This window comes from Miniopterus schreibersii, assembly GCF_964146895.1.
Source record: "Miniopterus schreibersii genome assembly, chromosome: 2".
Lineage (NCBI taxonomy): Eukaryota > Metazoa > Chordata > Mammalia > Chiroptera > Miniopteridae > Miniopterus > Miniopterus schreibersii.
Genome location: NC_138102.1, coordinates 97509667 through 97526583, shown reverse-complemented (window position 1 = coordinate 97526583; position 16917 = coordinate 97509667). Strand labels below are relative to the sequence as shown.

General features: G+C 35.5%; 1 protein-coding gene across 6 annotated transcripts in view; it reads right to left on the bottom strand.

Moving 5' to 3' along the window:
• The window catches only part of ZMYM2 (zinc finger MYM-type containing 2), a 124770-nt gene that overhangs the window by 89198 nt on the left and 18655 nt on the right, over window positions 1-16917 (bottom strand). For 5 of the 6 annotated variants that reach the window (XM_081126698.1, XM_081126697.1, XM_081126696.1 and 2 more), the window contains 3 exons: window positions 6057-6913; window positions 1871-2156; window positions 580-745 (listed from right to left, as the gene is read on the bottom strand). In XM_081126698.1, the coding sequence (XP_080982824.1) occupies window positions 580-745; window positions 1871-2156; window positions 6057-6903 (1299 nt within the window). In that variant the 5' untranslated portion in view covers window positions 6904-6913. The remainder of the gene's footprint in view (window positions 1-579; window positions 746-1870; window positions 2157-6056; window positions 6914-16917) is intronic. The other variant, XM_081126700.1, reaches the window with a different exon arrangement.

Here is a 16917-nt window from a genome sequence, read left to right as displayed (position 1 = left end):
GACCTAACTACAAACTTCTCTAGAGGTATCTAAAAATGATATAAAACAACCCAGTTTGGATACTGTTAGTATAAAACTTCTAGAACAAAGAGACTGGAAATCTTCAGATAAATCCAATACGAACTATAAATAAGTACACTGCTTTAGAAAAGGGAAAAGAGAGAACCATTATTATAAATCATTCAAATGAGGTACGTACACACAGGTTTCTTTTTTTAATTAAATGCAAATACGTTAATACCATATTAACAATGTGAAGTTACCAAAAAATATTCCCTCCACTTGTTCTACTTCTTAAGCAATATTGTTGTCTTACTTATTTAGTCAGCCTATTGGTTTAAACACTGGTTTTGTCTATGAGTTCTCCCAACCTCAGGAAAAAAAGTCAATTCATATTATAATTTTTTCTAAATCATTCTCACTAGAGGAGAATAAAATTGCATAATGGGATACTCATCAGATCAATGTTTATATATCCTCATTTTTAAAGAAATATACACTGATGAAAGACTATAACTGTATAAAGTTAAAAATATTTCCACTAGTTAAAATCAAGAGATAAAACACAAAAGTACAAACCTCTGTTAGTTTACCACAAATTGTACATCTTGACTTATTTAGAGCTCCTTTAGTAGGATTCTGTTTGTCTTCATAGAGAGACAGACAAGACGTACTACAGAATTCCTGGAAGGACTCACTTGAGTCCACTTGAGCAACAATGGTTCCTTTCATTGTAGTTATATCTCTGAAAATAAGAGGAACAACTTAAAGTAAAATTATATTTTAAGAAATAATAAAACATAACTGACATTTTTAATTTCTATAGAAACAAAACTATTTTATACTATTAAATCCTTGCCACTACCTAATTTATTCTTAAAACCTTAACATGGCTTTCAGATATTGGTAACACTTTAAAAAACAAAATGGCTGTTATTATTTATATAGAGTTTAATGTCAAGGCCCAATTTACTGAGGTATAAATTTACAATACCTATTCAATTCCCTCCCTTGGGTAAGTAGAAAGCATGAGATATCTACATCATGGGAACATGACAAAAATAACCCACCTACCATTCTATACAGCTCTCTAACTGCAATTAGAAATGTTAGGAAATGACAGTACTGGTAACCTTAGAAGTTTTCCTTCAATTCTCAATTTCAAGATCCTATATTGCAGCTTTTTTTTTTTTTTTAACTATATATAGTAAACCAATCTAAAAAATGTGTAACAACTGTTCTAATATTTGACTTCATTAAACTCATACAGAGCACTAAGACCTTTCCAAAGGTCTAAGATCAAAAATATCTTCACAAACTTGGGCTGCTCCAAGAGATGGTACAAGAAAATCCACCTGGCTTGACCTTGCGCATAATATACCATCTTACTTTTTACCTAGTGAAGGCAGACTGAAAAATTGTCAGAAGAGAGCATCCTGTCTCTCCAAGGCTGCCCAAAAAATCTGGTATCTGAGTCTTGAAACAGTGAGTATTCTAATGACTGACTATTCAAAACACACATACCTATTTTAATACAAAACTAGTCATATATAAACTGCTTTTCAATTTTATCTAATTAATAATACATATCTGTATTTTTATAAATTCAAGGAGTCCAATGGAGATTACAGACAAATTAATTACAAGATCAACCCCAAAACCTATACAATAGAAAGCCTTTTAATCATAAGCTACCTAGGCTTGATAGAGAACCCTCCAAAGCCACTACAAATTTCAGTTTGGCTTTAAAATTCAATCAACTTGCCCACCAATTTTTAAAACAGTAATTCATCTCTAAAACTCTGTTTTCCTAAAATTTTATACCACCAACATTCAACCATATGGAATTATGTTGAAAAGTAAACCTTACTTTTTACACATAACACAGAGTTTCTTTGGAGCAGGCTTGTGTGAGAAGGAGGAAAGGCAGGTGGTAGAACAAAAGAGGTGAGCAGATCCTTTTCGTTGATAAGCTGTCTGTCCCTTTTGTAAAGGTTTTTTACAGTTTGCACAAGTGACTTTAACTGGTTTAGTGGGTTGCTGTTGGGCAGACGGCTGGAAAATCTGTTTAGGAAGTGAGGCCACTGGTGATAAAGAATCCACCCCTGGCTGTTTCTGATTTCGAGGAAATGAAGCTGATTGGGAAATCCAAGAATCTTAAAAACAAAATACACAAGAAAGAGTAATGAAACAGGTATTTTCACACACTGAAATTTCTATCAGAGAAACAGTTTTAACTTCCCATTTTGTACAAGTATTAAGACATTAATCAGGCAGCAGCACAGCACAGAGGTAAAGAACACAAGTTTTGGAGCAAGAATGGCTAGTTGAGCCCTGGCCACCATGGCTCAGTGGTTAGAGCGTCAGCCTGCACACCTGAGGGTCTCAGGTTTGATTCCCAGTCAAAGACGCATATCTGGGTTGCAAGTAGGAGGCAACAATTGATGGATCTGTCACATCGATGTCTGTCTCTCTCTCTCTCTTCCCTCTCCCCCCTTCCTTCCACTCTCTCTAAAAGTCATGGGAAAAAATAGCCTCACTCCTCAGGTAAGGATTTAAAAAAAAAAAAAAAATGGTTAGTTGACATTCACTTACTAGACCTGGAAGTTACCTATAAACTCTGCCAAACTCTTGTCTAAAATGGAAATGGTACCGACATGATATGAATGCTAACATAAAATGAATAAACCATGAGTAGCATATAGGAAGCACTAAAAAATATTAGCCTTTAGTTATTAAACAGGAAGAATTAACTGACAGAATATTACCTGAGCAAGGAACACATACATCAACATAAAAGTACAATAAAATCTTGACCAAAGAGAATCTTTGACAAATATAATACAGGTCTGTTAAAGTTTACACATGATTATATTCAGAACATCTTTTTGAGAACAGCATTTCCAATATACATTCAGTTTCATGGCCTCTAAATATACCACATAACAGCAAAAAAAATTAGTGTTACAGACATGACATTAAGTCAACATATAACCAATCCAACATATTGCTCTACCACTGCAAACAGTTTCAGCACAGCACAGCATTGGAATGTCGCATTAACACTGGAGTACAGTTATTCATCTGTCCTTTTTTAATAGTAAGCTGCTTTGGTACTTAGCTGCAGTCTGCAGCTTCTGCATAGTTATAGTACCAAAGACCTCTTACCCCAGACTACACTACCAAAACCATAATCTTTTTTTTCATTATGAAACTTTTTCAAGCCACCACTTTTAATTTCTACTACTCTGATATCTTACAATTATTTCCTTTCTAGTTTCTTCTGAATTTTGAACTTCTATACATAATAGCTGCCCTTCCATATGATAAACCATTATTCTCCTTCCATAGTAAGTACAAATATAGCCAGAACTCAGGGGAACTTCTTTACTACAAAAACTTGAAGTAGGAAATTTCATAACTCTGACCCAGTCTACAACCTAATTATTTCAATGAGCTGCACACACTGCTATTCAAATTTTACTTTACTTCACAATCCACACACCCCCACAAAAAATTGTATACTTTATACAAAGAATAAACAGAGTACATTCTGGAACCCTGTTATCCTGCTATCATCAAGGTAACTGAACAGTTTTAATAAATGGGTAACAATACTAATGAAGACAAAGAAAATAAATCACTGAAAGAACTGGCAATTCTACCTCCTCAGAGGCCTTCAATCAAAAACTATATTTGAACATATGCTAGAAGGAATAGCTTTTGCAACACAAATTCTGACTTCTTAGGATCTTCAATTCTGTAGGCTTGTCATTTGCATATATACTTAAAGGAACCTATTTAAACTTAAGGGCCTCTATTAACTTGATTTTGAAAAAATGGTGCTTTTATTTTCAGTTTAGTTTTAGGCCCTATATAAATAATGTAATGGCTCCCTTTATATTTCAGCTCTTACATTTTCCCTACTTTCAAATTTTCATCTCCTCCAACACCAAGACTTTTAGGAATAGAAGGTACCTAATCATTTCATCTAAACTCTCTATTTTATTCAAGGGATATCTTGGGATAGCAGTTTAATCAATCTGAGAGCCTGTACACATAGCCAGGATTTTACAACTCACTCTTAGAAATAAAAAGAGCATATAAACACAAGAGCAAGATTTTACAACTCTCTATCACAAATAAAAACAGTACATAAACACAAGAGCTAATTCATAAATTCAAGAGCACAGGTATATGTTTAGTTTTTCTGATGAGTACTTCACATTCCCTTCTGTAAGAGTTTGAGTAAAGAGGAACACAACTCTTACAATATGTCCCTTTGACCCAGCAATACTTCCAAAGAAGTACATACCCCAGATACATTAAAAAGAATATTCTTAAGAGCTATTTATGTAGTAAAACTTGGAACCGAGCTAAATAGAGAATTAACAAAATCAAACATATACTTCACATGGTTAAAAGTTCAAGATTTATTGCTAGGTATTTATAGTAGTAGTAGGAGGAGGGGAGAGTCTGCAAAACTATACTTATACGATGATGTAAGATTAGAATTAAATGCACCATTCTCAATGGTGAGAATGAATGTTTTCTTTTTCATACTCTTATGTTTCTCATATGTTTATAATTACAAGAGAGACAAAATAGCCAATTTAAAACTAATTTGAGCATTATCATTTCTTAACCTTTTATGTGAGCTGGATGTTTACAATGAAAGACACTCTAATATACAGCTGGTAGTAGAATTGGCAAGAACTTTCAGGAAGGCAGTATGACAATACATTTCCGCAACTTAAAAATGCCGTACAAATATAAATACACACACACACACACACACACACACACACACACGGCAAGGGTCTTCCAAATGCATGAAAAATTTCAAAACTGAGTAATAAGAAACACATTTCTTTCAAAATCTCTATAAACCAGATATTTAGATCAAAAATCTTTAGGGGGGTAGGGGAATATACTCTAAAGAAATAATCAGAAATGTGAGCAGAGATGTTCATCATAAACCTACAATAGCAAATCTGGAAAAAGCCAAATATGGGAATGATATATTCACACCTATTCTTTAGCCATTAAAACCCTTTGTATATAAATATGTTAATGGTCTGAGAAAATACAATGTAATAATAAATGGGGGGGGGACTAGGAACAAAATTATACAGAACTGTATTTCAACAAAGGTAAAAAAACACAAAGGAAAAAGACTGAAGGACACCCACTGAAAGCATGAATCTTTAAAGGGACTTTATCCCTCATTTTTAAATTATAGATTTTCCAAACATTCTTTAATAATTAGACATTACTCTTGTAGCCAAAAAAAGAATATAAAAAAAAAAATAACTACCATTTCATAGAGCATTTTACATTGCCTAACTTTTAGTCATTTCTTATTATTCTCCATAATTCCTAGGCTGATAAAGTTGCTAATGAGCCTAAAATGATAAAAGAATGGGACAAGCACAGAGAGGGGGTATATGATTAAGACAGAGGCAGACACATACAAGCTTGGGGGCAGGCGAAACAGAAAGGGGAGCACATAGATATGGTCATGAGAAAGCCAGAATTCTTATAATGTTTTCACAGAGCAAAGCTACCCACAGAAAAAATTTTCAACCTTCAAATATAAAAAAGATAATAAAAAGATAGTAAGTAAAAATTAAAATCAGATAGGCAGTCAAAATTAAACACAAAGTTAAACATATCTAAATGCAATTATACCATATTATATTTTTCCTTAAATGTGCTCTGCACATTAAAACAACACAACTAAAAATATATTAACAAAAATTGAGTACATGACAAAGGAGATGCCAAATTGTTAGAATTTAGTGGTGGTGAATAAAAGGGGTATTTTTTTTTAATCCATTACACCTAAGTTTCTGATTAATTTTCTAATAATCGTGGAAAAATACTGTATATGTTTTCACATCTCTGATTAGCTAAGACGCCAAACTTAGAAGTCAATAGAATTAGCATACCTTACATGAATAAATTAATCAAGATGGAATCAATTACTACAATAAAAAAAGCATCAGCCAAAGTTCAAATTTATTTACATGGGTGGAAGATCACTCACAGCTTACCAGGACTATGATGACTTGCAGATTCTCCATTCTGAAAAACATCTCCTGCCACATTCATTCTACCAGGATTAAAAGGTCCTACTCCAGTCTTGGTCTGTGAAGTTAAAGATGGGGTGTATGTTTGTATATTAACACCAAAATTACTTGACTGCAGTCCGTTAGAGACATCTCCCAAGGTGGTATTCTGCAGTGATGTTACATGTGTAATCATTAAGTTCATATCTCGCCCGTCAGTATTTTCTAATTGGCCATCATTCACAGAGCTTACACCTGTTTCTAAGGTTGTAACATTAGCAATCTGAATTTCAGAGTCTGGTTCTGTGGTGATACCACTATTACCCATTCCTGCATTTACCTTACTTCTTGAAAAACTGGAAGTGGAGAAATCCACATCATTGGTTCTGTTTTTAGTCTCAGGAGGTCGCCGAGGTTCAATAAAATTCGAGGAATTTTTCTCTTGCCCTTGATTTGTTTCCATGTCCTCTTCATCATCAATGACAATTGTCTCACTTACATTTCTCTTCTGAGAAGTCAAGTCTTTTGAGGAAGGAAGAATTTTGGAATCATTTCCTTGTAGTTCTTCATTTTTTGATGATGTAAATGTTACCGTTCTTTGATCAGAAACAACTGGTGCAGGTGGGGGGGGTTGTATGGGTTCGATAAAAACAACATCGTCATCATCTTCCACTGATGCGTTTTGAAATTTATTAGATCTAGAAACTAAAGGATTAGGTGGACCACTGAATGAATTTCCAACATTCGTGAGACTAGTTGCCATGGCCGTACTCCCTAATAAAACAGGAGTCTGGTCAGTCAATTCTAATCCTCCTACTGAACCTGTGTCCATGCCAAGGAACCTGGTTAAGGAGATAGAAAAAAATAAAAAGAATACAAATGTTAGTACATCACATTTTATGTTATTCTAATTGAAGGAATTTAAAGTACTCTTACTTTCTTTTTTATTCTAAATGAGAATGATTCTAACATAATACCCAGGAAAATTTTGATATCCATTCTGTGATCTTCTCTTATTCACTAATCATTTCACATAGTATACATGTGAACCTCTAGCAATATTTTTAAAAAGGGAATTATCCAATTTTCTGCAATAATATTCCCACCTCGACCACCTCCTTTCCATCACACTATTTACCATATAAACACTCTTACACACATTTGAGCAGGAAAATAACCAAAATCTGACCAAAATCCCTGCTCTATACATTTATCCCTCTATATTAAATAAAATGATATGGTCTAGTCACTAATTTCCCTTACTTCATCTTTTTTTTATAATCCCTTCTTCTCATACTCCTTGGTTCCCACGTACCTGCATGATTAAATCCTTCTAAGAATCTGAAATCTTTCTTGACCCTATCCAGAAAGCTTAAATCCTTATTTGCCAGGCTTCATGCAGTGTGCTTTACATCTACAGGGTGTCCCAAAAAAAGTGTACATACTTTTTTCTGATAGCTCAGTTGATGTTTCTTTCTTTTCAGATTTAACCCATTGGAATTAATAATTATTCAAAGTGTGTACATATATTTTGGGACACCCTACCTATATATTTATCAGTCTGAATAATGGCCCCCCAAAATATCAAATCCTAATCCCTGGAACTGTAAATGTTACCTTATCTGAAAAAAAGGTCTTTGAAGATATAATTAAGGATTTAAAATGAGATTACCTGGGTGGGCGCTAAATGCAATTATAGGTGCCTTTATCAAAGAAAGGTGGGTAGAGATTACAGTATAGGCACAAGAGAAGACAGTGTGACAATAGAGGCAGATTAGAGGAGACAGTGATACAGCCAAGGAACGCTGGTAGTCACCAGAATGTAGAAGAGGCAAGGAACTGATTTTCCCCCAGAGCCTCCAGAGGAAGAATGGTCCTGCTGACACCTTGACTTGAGCCCAGTCTCACTGATTTCAGACATCTGACCTCCAGAACTGAGAGAAAAATTTCTGTTGTTTTAAGAAAACTTGTCTACCCTCAAGTTTGCAGTAATTTGCTACAACAGCTATGAGAAATAAACACAATCTACTTTTTAGTTACACCCTCAAAACAACCCTAACCCTTGATATAGCTATAAAATTTGTCCCATTTTAATGTGGCCTAGAGATGCTAACAAACATGCCCAAGTCGCACAGCTAGAATGCACACCTAGCTCTTCATAACTCAAAAGTTCAAACTCTTCACCACCCTGCTATATTCAACTAATATTTTCTGAGTACCTACTATATATCCTGGGCTGTACTGAAGCCAGAGAGACAGCAGAGAGTTAACAGTAAAAAACGAGAAAAGAAAGAAAAGTTCTTGAACAGATGGAGAGGATAAGGTCATGGGCACAGATGGTAGTAGAACTAATCTTGAACATGAATCACCTTAATCTGAGAGACTAAACAGGGAGAAAAAACAACTAGAAGGGGGGAAAAATGAAGGGTGAATACATAATGTACATAATTTGTAGATGGAATGGATGGGAATTTGAAGTGGTTTATACAAGGTAGCCTCATTTTCATAGAGTAGGTTATCTGAGGAGAGGAAACTGATTATAACTGGTTTAAGAACCCCAATGCTAACTCTTAAACCTTTTGTAATCCTCTTGCTCTAATAAAGCTACTTAGACTAGTTTTTTTTTAAAAAGCTGGTTTAAGAACACTTACTAGGTTCATATATATTGTCATTTGCTTATATTGCTATAAAGAACCTCTGGAAGGATGAAGACATCAATATCACTTTGGCAGATGGGAAGATAGGGATGGAGAAATTGCTGAGTCTATTCTGTTGCATTTTCTCAATTTTTTCAACATGATTTCTCATTTTTATTTTTTTAACATATTTTTATTGATTTTAGAGGGAGAGGGAGAGATAGAAAAATCAATGATGAGAGTCATTGATCAGCTGCCTCCTGCACATCCCCTGCTGGGGATCGAGCCCCCAACCGGGCATGTGCCCTGACCTGGAATCGAAAAACCATCTCTTGGATCACAGGTCGATGCTCAACTGCTAAGCCATGCTGACCGGGCTCGCACTTATTTTTAAAGCTAAATTTAATTTTTTTAAAAACAGAGTGAGCCCTGACTGGGTGTGGCTCAGCTGGTTGGAGTGTCGTTCTGTACACCAAAAACGGCTGCAGGTTTGATTCCCAGTCAGGGCCCATACCTAGGTTGCAGGTTCAATCTCTGGTCAGGCAAATAAAGGAGGCAACAGGTTGATGTTTCTCTCTCACACTGATGTCTCTCTCTCCCCCTCTCTCCCCCTACCCCCGCCCTTTCTCTCTCTAAAATCAATAAGCATATCCTCAGGTGAGGATTTTAAAAAAAACAAAAAACAGCCCAGCCAGCATGGCTCAGCGGTGGAGCATCGATCTTATGTTCCAGGAGATCACAGTTCAATTCCCGGTCAGGGCACATGCCCAGGTTGTGGGCTCGATCCCCTGTGGGGCGTGTGCAGGAGGCAGCCAATGAGGGACTCTCTCATCATCTATGTTTCTCTCTCTCTCTCCCCCCTCTCCCTTCCTCTCTCTGAAATCAATAAAGACATATTAAAAAACAACAAAAAACACAGAGTGATAGCACAGTGATAAAAGAGATAACTACTTTTCTTCAGTGATCAGAGAAATACCTCTATGAGAGCAGGTGACATATGCACTGAAATCTGAAATTACAACAAAGATCCAACTGTGGGAAAACTGGAATAAAGGCATTCCAGCTCCTGCGAAAAAAGCCTCAAGGGAACGAGGCTGGTAAATTCAAGCAACAGAATAAAGGCCAGTGTGGCTGGAACAAGGTACAAAAGGAAGAATACTATGAAATGAAATATAAAAACCAGAGCAACAACTCACCAAGGCCAACAAGTTCATTCCTTAATTGCATACAACAAAGATTTACAGAACACCTATGTGCAATACACTGTCTTAGGCACCTGAGAAAATCAATAAACCAAACAGGTAAACACGCCTGCCATCAGAAATCATGAATTCTAAAGGCAACAGGTTGGATTTTGCAGTAACAGGAAACATTGCAGTGTTTTTGCCAAAAGGCTAACATAATCTCACATATGTTTTGAATAGATCACTCTGACTGCTACATGGGCAAAGAAAAAACCAGAGGGCCAGTGGTCCAGGTGAGAGATGATAACAGCTGAAACAATGGTGGTGATGGGAGATGAAAGGAAACAGATTAGGATTTGCTGGGGATTTTTTTTTTGTTTTTTTAATATTCTTTATTGATTTCAGAGACACGATGGGAGAGAGAGGGGGGGAGGGAGGGAAACATCAATGAGAGAAAGTAATTGGCTTACTCCTGCACGTCCCCCACCAGGGATCGAGCCAGCAACCCGGGCACGTGCCCTGACCAGCAACTGAACCGCCATCTCCTGGATCCTAGGTTGATGCTCAACTGCTGAGCTACGCTGGCCAGGCAGCGTTAGGGCTTTTTGGAAAGCATATCTTACTGACATGAAAAGATCTACAGATATACTATAGACTGAAAAATAGTTACCAAACACAAAGAATATTACTACAATATTATGAATTCCCCAAAACCCACATATAAATACACAATATATTTTTCTTAAAGTACATATATTTTTATGTAAATTCATGGGAGAAAAACAACCATGGAAGGATCACATTATGTTGACAGAGTAGTTTGCTAGAAGGGTCAGGGAGGTTTCAACAAGTTGCACTTTAAGTTCCACATTAATCTACAAAGGATTTCAGGCAGCTTAAGCACCTGAATGAGTAATGGGAAATAGAGAAGACCACATAAAGCTGACCAAATATTGAAGATGAAGTGATTATCACTCTCCAGATACAACAGGGACACAGAATAACTACTTTTCATATACATTAAATGAGGGTATGCCAACTTTTTTATGAAACACTGTGGACAGGCCATATCACTTGTCCCAGATACTAACATATACAATCTTAGTCCCTTTATTTTATATATACTATGTTACTCTCTGACCATTAAGCATCCTGGTTAAACCAGGTTCTAGTGTCTCGAGAGCACCATATCCAATTCATTTCAGTATTTTATAGGAAAGGTATTTTATTTTCAGTTAACTGTGACAATAACCCCACTGAGCCACTGAGTTAAATAAAACTGATACAAATATTTCTCTGTAATAAAACAGTACATCAGGCGCATTAGTTAAAACTATCCAAGCTTCTAAGACAACCTCAAGACTCAAACACAATGTATAAAGCTTGATTCCAAAACCAGTCTTCATTCCTTAGAACAAGCAAGAGCTGTGTCTGTGTCAGAATGGAAAACATGTTAATATTGGAATATGACAAAAAATACATTTATATCTCCTTAAAAGAAAATGGGTAATTCTATCTAAAAACTTAAGGGGTGACTATGTGCTTTCACCAAAGATCTATCAATTTCCATTCCAGACGCTAAAATATTTTAAGTATACTTTCAAACAATATAATATGCACACATTACTCTAAAATAGTTCCTTAATAAGAAAAAATTCTTTATGATAAAACAATAGCATATGCTAGAGGAAACCTTCATAAGGCCTTCATTTAATAGTAAGATGAAAAATTTTTAACATTACCATTAGAGAAAGTTATGAAAGTATAAATATGCTGAGTAACGTCTGATTCAAAATTTTCATAACTCAAATGTTTTAAATAAAAGTACACTCATCCAATAATACTTAACATTTATGTGATGATTATGCCCAAATATTCATGTCCGTTAAACATTAAAGCAACCCATGAAATAAAATCATTATCTCCCTTACACAGATTTTAAAAAATTGGTCCTCAAAATCAGGCTGCCCAAGACCAGAGCCAGGAAGTGGTGTGTATTACAAGCCACTGAGTCAGCTCCGACTCCTGGCAACCATATGAATGAGTGATGTCCAAAATGTCATGTCCTCAACAGTCCTTTCTCAGTTCCTATGCCTATGGCTTCGTTCATGGAGTTAATCCATCTCATATTTGGTGTTCCTCTTTTCCTTCTGCCTTCTATTTTCCCCAGAACTACTGTCTTTTTCAAACAACCTCACATTCTTATGAAGTGCCCTAAGTAGGACAGCATCAGTTTTGTCACTTTTGCCTCCATCAACATTTCAAGCTTACTTTGCTCTGGAACCAACTCGTTCGTCTGATGGTCCAGGGCATCCAGAGAGCTCTCCTCCAACACTATATTTCAAATGAATCAATTAATTTATAACAAATGAAGTGGTAGGTCAGAAGCTGAATATTCATAATTACTATGTAGTATATAATTAAGTATTAAAAAATAAAGCAATATAGCAAAGCTCTTATTAATTAAAAGACTGTAGACATTCAATAAAATAACCCAATCAATATTCAAAATACACATATATGAAAGAAATATCACATCAAAACTGACTGCCCTTTAAAAGTTTTTAAAGGGGATTTAAAAACAAATGAAGGATCATCTAGCACAAGTCATCAGGGAGACTGTGCCACTAAGCCCCACAAGACACCTACTACATAAAGCCATCCTACCAAGATTGGGAGACACAGCACAGAAACGAATACAGAGAGGCAGCCAAAATACGGAGACAAAGAAACATGCCACAAATCAAAAAACAGAAAAAATCCCTAGAAAAAGAACTAAATGAAATGGAGGCAAGTATTCTACCAGGTACAGACTTCAAAACAATGGTTATGAGTATACTCCAGGAACTTATTTAAGGGAAGACTGCATGAACTCAGGGAGACTCTAAACAAAGAGATAAGCATAAAAAATAACACAGAAACCATAAAAGAACCAGTGAGAAATAAAGAATACAATATATGAAATAAAGAATATACAAGAAGTCAAAAGTAGGTTAGAGCCCTAGATGGTTTGCTCAGTGGTTAGAGTGCTGGCCCTAGGAATCAAGGGTCCCAGGTTTGATTCTGGCCAAGAATATGTAACTCGGTTGCAGGCTGGATCCCCAGCCTTGGTCGGGGCGTGTGCAAGAGGCAGCCAATTGATGTGTCTCTCTCACATCGATGTTTCTCTCTCTATCTCTCTCTCCCACTCTCTCTGAAAAGCAATGGAAAAAATATCCTCGGGTGAGGAAAAAAAAAAAAGAAGGTTAGATAAGGGAGAGGATCAAATCACAATTTGGAAGACAAGTGAGCAGAAAACACCCAATCAGAACAGAAAAAAGAAACAAGAATTTTAAAACATGAGGATAGTTTAAAGAAGCTCTGTGACAACATCAAGTGTAACACCATCCATATCACAGGGCAACAAGAGGGAGAAGAGAGAGAGCAAGAGACTATGAAACTATTTGATCAAATAATGACTGAAAATTTCCCTAACCTGGTGAAGGAAAAATACATACAAGTCCAAGAAGCTCAGAGAGTCCCAAACAAGAGGAACCCAAAGAGGCCCACACAAAGACACATCATAATTAAAATGGCAAAGGTTAAAGACAAAGAGAGAATCTTAAAAGCAGCAAGAGCTGCCATAAGACTGTTAGCTGATTTCATAACACAAACATTTCAAGCCAGAAAAATTGTAACAAACTATTCAAAGTGATGAAAATCAAGGACCTACAACCAAGACTACTCTAACCAAAAAGGCTATTTAAACTTGAAAGACAAATAAAGAGCTTCCCAAATAAGAAAAAGCTAAAGGAGTTCAATACTACCAATACAGTATTATAAAAAAAATTAATGGGGCCTCATTAAGAAAGAAAAACAAAATGAGGAACGTAGTAATTATAAAGAATAACATGGCAATAAATCCCCACCTATCAATAATCACTTTAAATGTAAATGATTTAAATGCTACAATCGAAAGACATAGGGTTTTTGAACAGATAGGAAAATAAGACCCACATATATGCTGTCTACAAGGGATGCACCTCAGAATGAAAGGTACTCATGGACTAAAAGTAAAGGGTTGAAAAAACATATTTCATGCAAATTAAAAAAAACCTTAGGGTAGAATACTTACATCAGACAAAACAGACTTTAAAAAAAAGGCTATAATTAAGGACAAAAAAGGACATGACATCACAATAAAGAAATCAATACATCAGGATGATATAACCCTTGTAAACATTTATGCACCCAACACGGGAGCACCTGAATATATAAAGCAAATATTAATGGACATAGAAGATATCGACAGTAATACAGTCATAGTAGGGGGCCTTAATACCCCGTTGAAATCATTGGATAATCTTAGAAAGTGAAAATCAAAAGGAAATAGTACACTTAAATGACACATAAGAATAGATGAATTTACACTTGATCTTAGCCAAAAGGCCAAGAAGCAATGAGACCAGGTGAATTTAACTGATATTTTTAGAGCATGTCACACCAGAGCAGCAAAATATACATTCTTTTCAAATGCACATGGAACATTTTCTAGGATAAACTGACCACATGTTAGACTGCAAAATAAGTCTCAATAGATTTAAGAAGATCGAAATCATTTTCAAGCATCTTCTCTGACCACAATGATAAAAAACTATAAATCAATTACATGAAAAAAACAGCCCTGGCAAGTGTGGCTCAGTTGGCTGAGCATCATCCCAGGCACCAAGAGGTAACCAGTGCAATTCCTGGTCAGGGCACATGCCCAGGTTATGGGCTCAGTCCAGGGGGTGGGGGGGCCAGGATGCAGCCAACTGATGTTTTTCTCTCACACAGCTCTCCTCTCCCTTCCTCATTCTCTTAAAAAATAATAATAAAATAAATAAATAAAACTAAAAAACATATAAACACATGGAGGCTTAATAACATGGTACTAAACAATGAATGGGTCAACAATGAGATCAAGGAAGACATCAAAACATACCTTAAGACTAATAAAACTGGAAACACAAAGAACCCAAATCTATGGGACTCGGCAAAAGCAGTCCCAAGAGTGAAATTCAGATAATACAGGCCTACCAAAAGAAAAATCTAACCGTACATTTAAAGGAATTAGAAAAAGAACAGCAAAGGCCAAAGTGAGTAGAAGGAAGGAAATAACAAAGGTCAGAGCAGAAATAAACAAAACAGAGAAAAAAAAAAAAATTACAAAAGATTAATAAAACCAAGAGCTGGTTCTTTAAAAAGATAAACAAGACAGATATAACTGTAACCGTAACTCATGAAGAACAAGAAACAGGACACACGTAATAAAACCAAAAATTATAGAAAAGAAGTAACTACAGAAACCACAAAAATACAAAGGATTATAAGAAAACACTATCAGTAACTATATGCCAACAAGTTAGACAATCCTAAAGAAACAAATAATTTCCTAGAAACATACAATCTCCCAAGAATGAATCAATAAGAAAGAAAACCTGGACAAACCAATAAAAGCCAATGAAATGAAAGCAGTAGTAAAAAAAACTCCCAGCGAACAAAAGTCCTCGACCAGATGGTTTCACAGGTTAATTTAACCAAGCATTCAAAAAAGAATTAACACCTACCATTCTCAAATGATTCAAAAAGTCAGCGTTGGCTGGGAGGCTCAGTTGGTTAGAGCGTTGTCCTGTATACCAAAAGGTAGTGGATTTGACTTCTAGTCAGGCATCAGGATGTGGGTTTCATCCCCTGCACATACAGGACGGAGGCAACCAATCAATGTTTCTCTCTCTCTAGGTCTCTCGCTCTCACTCTCCCTCCCCGTCTCTAAAAATTAATAAAAAATATATCCTCAGATGAGGATTAAAAAAAAAAAATTAAAGAGGATGGCAGATTCCCACACTCATCATTTTACGAGTCCAGCATTATCCTGATTTCAAAACCAGATAAAGACACCACAAAAAAAGGAAATGAAAGGCAAACATCCCTGATGAATATAGATGTAAGAAACTTCAACAAAACATTAGCAAACTGAATTCAGCAATACATTAAAAAGGTCACATACCATGACCAAGTTGGATTTATTACTGCGACGCATGGTTTGTACAATATCCACAAGTCAATTAACATGATATACCACATAAACACAATGAAAGATGTAAATCATATGATCATATCTATAGATGCAGAAAAAGGATCTGACAAAAACCAGCACCCACTTATGATGAAAACTCTCAGCAAAGTGGGAACATACCTTGACATAATAAAAGACATATATGACAAACCCACAGCCAATATCATACTGAATGGGGGAAAACTAAAAGCATTTCCCTTACAATTAAGAAGGCGACAGGGATGTCACCTTTCACCACTCTTATTCAACTTAGTACTAGAAGTCCTAGCCACAGCAAATAGACAAGAAGAAGAAATAAAAGGCATCCAAATTGGAACAGAAGTAGTAAAATTTTCATTATTTGCAGATGACAGGATACTGTGTATAGAGAACCCTAATGAATCCACCAAAAAACTACTAATACTTATAAATGAATGCAGTAAAGTAATAGGATACAAAATAAACATTCAGGAATCAGTTGCACTTATATACACCCATAATAAACAATCAGAAATGGAAACTAAGAAAACAATCCCATTTACAATTGCAACAATAAATTAAATACATAAATAAATAATAAAATACCTGGGAATCATTATAACCAAGGAGGCAAAAGACCTGAACTTGAAAAATTATAAGACACTGAAAAAAGAAACTAAAGATACAAATAAATGGAAGCCTATAAAATGGTCATGAGTAGGAAGAATTAACACCATTAAAATGTCCATATTACTTAAAGCAATCTATAGACTCAACATAATTCCTATCAAAATACCAATGGCGTATTTCACAGAACTAGAACAAATAATCCAAAACTTTATATGGAACTACAAAAGAACCCTGAATAGCCACAGCATTCTTGAGTAAGAAGGATAAAGTTGGAGGAATCACACTACCCGATATCAAAATATACTACAAAGCTACAGGAATCAAAACAGCATGGTACTGGC